Below are 7500 nucleotides of genomic sequence, written 5' to 3'. Positions count from 1 at the left end.
CACTTGTTGTTGATTCTTCACAAAAAAATACAGTTTTATATCTTTATGTTTGAAGCCTGAAATGTTGCAAAAGGTCGCAAAGTTCAAGGGGGCCGAATACTTTCCCAAGGCACTGTATATATTATATATTAAGACATGTGGTATATATTATATATTAAGACATGTGGTATATATTATATATTAAGACATGTGGTATATATTATATATTAAGACATGTGGTATATATTATATATTAAGACATGTGGTATATATTATATATTAAGACATGTGGTATATATTATATATTAAGACATGTGGTATATATTATATATTAAGACATGTGGTATATATTATATATTAAGACATGTGGTATATATTATATATTAAGACATGTGGTATATATTATATATTAAGACATGTGGTATATATTATATATGAAGACATGTGGTATATATTATATATTAAGACATGTGGTATATATTATATATTAAGACATGTGGTATATATTATATATTAAGACATGTGGTATATATTATATATTAAGACATGTGGTATATATTATATATTAAGACATGTGGTATATATTATATATTATATATTAAGACATGTGGTATATATTATATATTAAGACATGTGGTATATATTATATATTAAGACATGTGGTATATATTATATATTAAGACATGTGGTATATATTATATATTAAGACATGTGGTATATATTATATATTAAGACATGTGGTATATATTATATATGAAGACATGTGGTATATATTATATATTAAGACATGTGGTATATATTATATATTAAGACATGTGGTATATATTAAGACATCCCATATGTCTTGGGATGCTTGGCTTCTAGGCAGAGTTCCTCTGTCCAGTGTCTGTGTTATTTTGCACATCTTAATCTTTTATTTTATTTCGCCAGTCTAAGATTTGGCTTTTTCTTTGCAACTCTGTCTAGAAGGCCAGCATCCCAGAGTCACCTCTTCACTGTTGACGTTGAGACGGGTGTTTTGCGGGTACTTTTTAATGAAGCTGCCAGTTGAGGACTTGCCAAGCGGCCCAAACTGTTGCATATACCCTGACTCTGTGTGCAATGAACGCAAGAGAAGTGACACAAAGGCATTGATGTTTATGGTTAGGTACATTCGTGCAACGATTGTGCTTTTTTCCCGCGAATGCACTTTTGTTAATTCATCCCCGTTTGGCGAAGTAGGCTGTGATTCGATGGTAAATTAACAGGCACCGCATTGATTATATGCAACGCAGGACAAGCTAGTTAACCTGGTAATATCATCAACCATCTGTAGTTAACTAGTGATTATGTGAAGATTGATTGTTTTGTATAAGATAAGTTTAATGCTAGCTAGCAACTTACCGTGGCTCCTTGCTGCACTCGCGTAACAGGTGGTCAGTCTGCCACACAGTTTCCTCGTGGAATGCAATGTAATTGGCCATAATCGGCATCCAAAAATGCTGATTACCGGTTGTTATGAAAACTTGAAATCGGCCCTAATAAATCGGCCATGCCTATTAATCGGTCGACCTCTATTAGAGAGGACAGCTGTTTTGTGTGAAGAATAAGAAGAGGAGGAGAAGAAGTAGTAGAAATACAAGTAGTAGTAGTAGAAGTAGTAGTAGTAGTAGTAGTAGTAGAAGTAGTAGTAGTAGTAGTAGTAGAAGAAGTAGAAGTAATAGTAGAAGTAGCAAAAGTAGTAGTAGAAGTAGTAGAATTAGAAGTAGCAGAAGTAGTAGTAGAATAAGTAGTAGTAGAAGTAGAAGTAGTAGCAGAAGTAGCAGTAGTAGTAGAAGAAGTAGAAGTAGTAGCAGTAGTAGTAGCAGTAGAAGAAGTAGAAGAAGTAGAAGTAGTAGTAGAAGTAGTAGTAGTAGTAGAAGAAGAGTAGAAGTAGTAGTAGTAGTAGTAGAAGTAGAAGTAGTAGTAGAAGAAGTAGTAGAAGTAGTAAAAGTAGTAGTAGTAGAAGAAGTAGTAGTAGAAGAAGTAGAAGTAGTAGTAGTAGTAGAAGAAGAAGTAGAAGTAGTAGAAGAAGAAGTAGTAGTAGAAGTAGTAGTAGAAGTAGAGGTAGAAGTAGTAGAAGTAGTAGTAGAAGAAGTAGAAGAAGTAGTAGAAAAATCAGCTGACCTGTGTGAAGTGGTGAACCAGCGCCCTGCTGTCCATCATGCCCTTGTAGAAGCATGGCGTTACCACGAGAACCAGGTCTGCCCCCGCCCCCGCCATCCTCTCTGTCATCACTACCGTAGCTTTGGTGGCTGAGGGGGGGGGGAGCAGAGGAGAGAGGGGGAGAAAGCGAGGGGGAGAGGGAGAGATTGGAGTGAGGGAAAGGTTAGAGAGGAGAGATAAGGGGGAGACAGAGAGATAGAAAAAGAAAAAGAAGAGGGGAGGGAGGGAGGAGGGAGGGAGGGAGGGAGGGAGGGAGGAGGGGGAGGGAGGGAGGGAGGGAGGGAGGGAGAAAGGAGGGAGGGAAGAGGGAGAAGAAAGGATGAGAGGAGAGAGATGGGAGAGAGAGAAAAGGGAGAAAAAGAAAAGGAGAGAGAAAGAGATTTATTCAGATCCATGTTTACAACACTATTCAATTCCATTAAAGTTCTTTATTGACATGGGAAACATATCATTACATTGCCAAAGCAAGTGAAGTAGATAATAAACAAAAAGGAAATAAACGAGGGAAACATTATGCTCTAAAAGTTTTAAAAGAACATAGACATTTCAAATGTGATATTACTGGCTATGTACTGTGTTGTAACATCTCTAGGTAGGCTAAGTACACCATGTTTATGTCATGTTGTAACCTATACAACATAGGAAAGTGGCCATCCTTTTCAGTAGTTAACACTGGGGCATTACAGGGGCATGATGTGGTAGCAATGACTATACAGCCCAATAAAAGATTGTGTTATTGGGTTTATTGGACAACCATTATCAGCCAATAAAACTGCATGATATTAAAACTCTATAGCTGGGCTGAGAGGTAAAGTGTCTCCTGAAATAGTCAAAATCACAGTATTCACACTTCGCACATGAACACATTTTTGCTGTACAATTTGGTCATATGGTTCCTATAGGTGGTCATCGGTCCGTTACATTAATGAGAGTCACATGGTCTCCTTCTCGGTCACACAGGGCCTTACATTCACATCCGGATCCTGCCATGACCAGCTTGTCTGTGGGCAGTGCCAGTCTGACCCTCCTCACCACCTCTACCCTCTCCTCCTCCGTCAGGTACGGGTACTCTCCATTAGAGCCCTGCACCACCAGACCTGGAACACAGAACACCATCATGTTTGCACCAATCAATCTTATGGCTTGGGGGTAAAAACTGTTGAGAAGCATTTTTGTCCTAGACTTGGCACTCCGGTACCGCTTGCCATGCGGTAGTAGAGAGAACAGTCTATGACTGGGGTGACCGGGGGATTTGACCATTTTTAGGGCCTTCCTCTGACACCGCCTGGTGTAGAGGTCCTGGATGGCTGGCAGCTTAGCCCCAGTGAGGTACTGGGCTGTTCGCACTACCCTCTGTAGTGCCTTGTGGTCAGAGGCCGAGCATCACTGCCTGGTACGGCAATTGCTCGGCCTCCGATTGCAAGGCACTTCAGTGGGTTGTGTGTACGGCCCAGTACATCCCTGGGGCAAAGCTGCCTGCCATCTCTACTACCGCATGGCAAGAGGTACCTGAGTGCCAAGTCTAGGACAAAAATACTTCTCAACAGTTTTTACCTCCAAGCCATAAGACTCCTGAACAGGTAATCAAATGGCTACCTGGACTATTTGCATTGTGTGCCCCCCCAATCCATCTTTTTACGCTGCTGCTACTCTCTGTTTATCTTATATGCATAGTCACTTTAACTATACATTCATGTACATACTACCTCAATTGGCCCGACCAACCGGTGCCCCCGCACATTGGCTAACCGGGCTATCTGCATTGTGTCCCACCACCCGCCAACCCCTCTACGCTACTGCTACTCTCTGTTCATCATATATGCATAGTCACTTTAACCATATCTACATGTACATACTACCTCAATCAGCCCGACTAACAGTTGTCTGTATATAGCCTCGCTACTGTTAAAGCCTTGCTACTCTTATTTTCAAATGTCTTTTTACTGTTGTTTTATTTCTTTACTTACACACACACAAACCTTTTCCGCACTATTGGTCAGAGCCTGTAAGCATTTCACTGTAAGGTCTACCTACACCTGTTGTATTCGGCGCACGTGACAAATAAACTTTGATTTGATCCAAGTCGTGAAAGAACAGCGCCTAGCCCTGAAACGTCAGTATACAGGAAAACGCGACTGACCGTGGGAATCGGCCAGAGGTCACCAAACACCCTCCACTGGGGACTATACCAATATATTGTACCTTGCCTGCAAACGTGCACCTCTGTGGGACCTTGCCCCTGGGCCTGGCCCCTAACCAAATGAACTGGCTGAGTCTATATGACAAACACGAGGCCACCGACACGACCACGGTACTACCTGCTCAACGCAATATATAGGTTTAATTGTCACAATTAGGCTATAGGCTACTGTTAGGACACTTTCGTCGGGAAACGCAATATCTTTAGACTACATGGACTAATATGCAAACAAAATAATGACATGTATGATCTTCTGATCATGTCGTCTTCATTTTCATAATTCATTTCGATTTGCAAAGAAGACAATAAAACAACTTGAACCAGGATGAACCAGTCAGTCATTGCAGAAAATACTTTGTAAATTGTAATTACCTTTGAAAGGAATCTTTGCATACTTCTGCAGGTTTTCATCCAGTTTCTGATAGTCCACGTCCTCTTTCTGAGTGAACGGCGTGGCTATTGGCGGGTAGATCCCCCCGATGTCCACTCTCTGTCCAGCCGCCGCGCTTTGGGTTCGGCTCTGGGTCCTAGTTGGCTTCCACAGCACAGAGGCACCACGTCTACACACTGCTGGACCGACAGTTCGGAGAGTTTTGACACCGAACATTGTGTCAAATGGGACGACTGTATTTCGGCTGCAGAAGCGGGTGGGTTGACAAGGTACGGTGGCCGACACCAACAGATGTTGCACAGACCATGCCAGCCCAGTTAATATGCAACGACGCTCTCTAAATATTGACAAAAAGTTCAGGGGTTTGATATTTTCCCAGCTTTGGAAATCAGGTGGCCTTCCTCAGCGAGTCTAGTAATACAAGTACGTTACCCATGTTTATTCTATGCGCTACAGGGCGAGCTGTGGGCTCCCAAGAATATAGGCCTAAACTCTCCAAAGTTGCCGATCTCTATACACTTTCAGTTCAATATTACTATTCGGACATTCTCATTCGCACATTGAATTAAGTCATACCGGTGAATAAAATATTTGCATTTCAGTGGGGTGTAGGACCTAAGCGACTTTCAAGCTGCAGCGCAGGCTTGCTTCAGTTTTGGTAGAGATGAAGAGGTAAAGAGAGGCCCAACTCGGCGGAAAGTCGGTCTCCCTCCAGTAGGTGACGTTTTTTCGCACACCAAGCAAGGAGTTTTTGTTTTTGTCGGTTAATGAGTCTCGAATTTGGCCAACAACAAACAATGAATTGCTTGTTAACCTCCCCGTGCTACGCGAGGTTTATTTGATAGAATAGACATTTTGAAACGCTTAAGGTTGTTAGAGTGTGCTGATATAAGTAGCACACGTGACATCACCGCCATTTAGAGAAAAACCACTTTATATCGCAGTTGTCTCGAGATGGCTTATGCATAGTCATGATATGAGGCAAGTGGCATAGAGTCTCTCCATTGAACACAGGCGGTTGACGTCAACAACCATCATCGAATATTCAAAAGAGTATTAAAATAATGAGATGTAGCCATCCACTAATCTAAAGAAAGATTAGTATTTTTGATGTTTAGAAAAACAAACCTCAGAAAGTAGGCTACTTACCGATATGAGTGATAATGTTTTTGTTAAATGACCAAATCTCGCATACTATATCCATATGCAAATCATAACGTTTCTTTGGAACCTGGGTGATGTAATGTATTATGAGGACAATGGATCATGAATCTATAGAATATGTGATATTACTACAGCTATGACCAGGGCTTCAATCAGTTATAGGTAAAGATGGATAGATTATCATGAATTATTGTTAGCACACATATTATCTATCATATGTTGCACAATACCGCCGTCTTCTGGAGATTATAGCCGATATATTACAATCATGATATTATGACAACACACAAGACAACTCACAAGTGATCCACGTTGAAATCCCAATAGTTCTAATTCACATAATGATATTGCTTCACATCAGATTACTTTGCATAATGTCTTTAAAAATATACATATTATTAATATTATCCTCAAACTATACCAGGTACTGGTTCTAGGCATGCTCTTAGAAAGGGGGGTTATTTGGGGTTCTCTATGGAACTTTTAGGGGTTCCATACATGAAGCAAGCGATATAACCCTTTTTGGTTCTATATAGAACCTTTGTGTAGTCTGGAGGCATAATCACCATTCTGAGCATGGTCTGTGTGTCTGAAAGAGTCCTGGCCTTGGCGCTGATCAGGGAGAGCTGTTTACTGAGCCAGGCTGTGCCTCGGCCAACTCTACACAACAATATACTGCTCCTCAGCCTTTTGTTCATGTATGAGAGGGGGGGGGGATGAGGGAGATAGGTAGGATAAAGAGAGAATTGGGAGAGAAACAGGCAGAGCGCGAGCGAGAAAGAGGTGCAGAGATGGAGACAGAGAGAGAGAGAGAGAAGGGTGAGAAAGAGAAGGGTGAGAGAGAGAGAGATAATAGTTTCATAAAAGCCACATGCGATCCACGACATTCTTTCAGCAGTTATTTTTGTTTCCATTCCGTCTGCCCAGAAAGTGTTGTTATGGGAATATAACAGAGAGACAGACAGACATACATACCAGTAGGATGACTACGCTGTTTACGTAATTATAAACCCACTGAACAAAAACATAGACATCTTTGGAATGATGTTTTTGTAGGTGCAGTGCAGGTAGTAGCATAGGCTGCTATTTGTCCGTGCGTAGAAACAGATTCAGTTTGGGTGTAGAGAGGAGAACAGCTAGACAGGGGGGGGGTTGATAAGGAATCTGATCATTATCTTATTATATTCACCACTGGACAATTACTAGGGAAGCAATCTGGAATGGAAACTTCCTGTGTCCTGTTTCTGTGTGTCTCAGTACGTGTGTCTCAGTATGTGTGTCTCAGTACGTTGCCTATTGCCATTCGTAGCCGGCATCATTGTGCAAAATTGCATTACGTCACTACATAATTCTGGTGAATTCTCTCGCCCACCAAAACAAGGACTTGACTACAGGCGGCCAGCCAGTCACCCGCCCCGTTAGCTGCATGGTGTAGTAGAGTAGAGAAGCATCATCAGCATCAACAACAACAACACCGGGAAATGCAGCTGCTGTAACGGAACTGGTCCCCCACCCACCACCGGCAGATGGAGTGTGAGCGCGCCACCGCCACGTGACTCGGTCGGTTCGCATCTGTAGTGTG

The 7500-nt window shown here is 41.7% G+C and overlaps 2 protein-coding genes across 2 annotated transcripts in view; one reads left to right on the top strand and one right to left on the bottom strand.

The window, feature by feature from the left end:
* hoga1 (4-hydroxy-2-oxoglutarate aldolase 1) overlaps positions 1 to 5479 on the bottom strand; it is a 15695-nt gene extending 10216 nt beyond the window's left edge. The window contains exons 1-3 of the mRNA XM_052528036.1: positions 4736 to 5479; positions 3132 to 3260; positions 2125 to 2252 (exon numbers count right to left, since the gene is read on the bottom strand). Of these exons, the coding sequence (XP_052383996.1) occupies positions 2125 to 2252; positions 3132 to 3260; positions 4736 to 4970 (492 nt within the window). The 5' untranslated portion in view covers positions 4971 to 5479. The remainder of the gene's footprint in view (positions 1 to 2124; positions 2253 to 3131; positions 3261 to 4735) is intronic.
* Positions 5480 to 5718: 239 nt separating this feature from the next.
* LOC118375598 (metal transporter CNNM1-like) overlaps positions 5719 to 7500 on the top strand; it is a 19896-nt gene continuing 18114 nt past the window's right edge. Inside the window, exon 1 of the mRNA XM_052528035.1 lies at positions 5719 to 7500. This exon is cut by the window's right edge and continues 1456 nt beyond it. The gene's annotated coding sequence lies outside the window, so the exon portion shown is untranslated.

This window comes from Oncorhynchus keta, chromosome 10 (genome assembly GCF_023373465.1).
Source record: "Oncorhynchus keta strain PuntledgeMale-10-30-2019 chromosome 10, Oket_V2, whole genome shotgun sequence".
Taxonomy (NCBI): Eukaryota; Metazoa; Chordata; class Actinopteri; order Salmoniformes; family Salmonidae; genus Oncorhynchus; species Oncorhynchus keta.
Note: the sequence above shows the minus strand (reverse complement) of the source record. Positions and strands in the feature narration are given on the sequence as shown.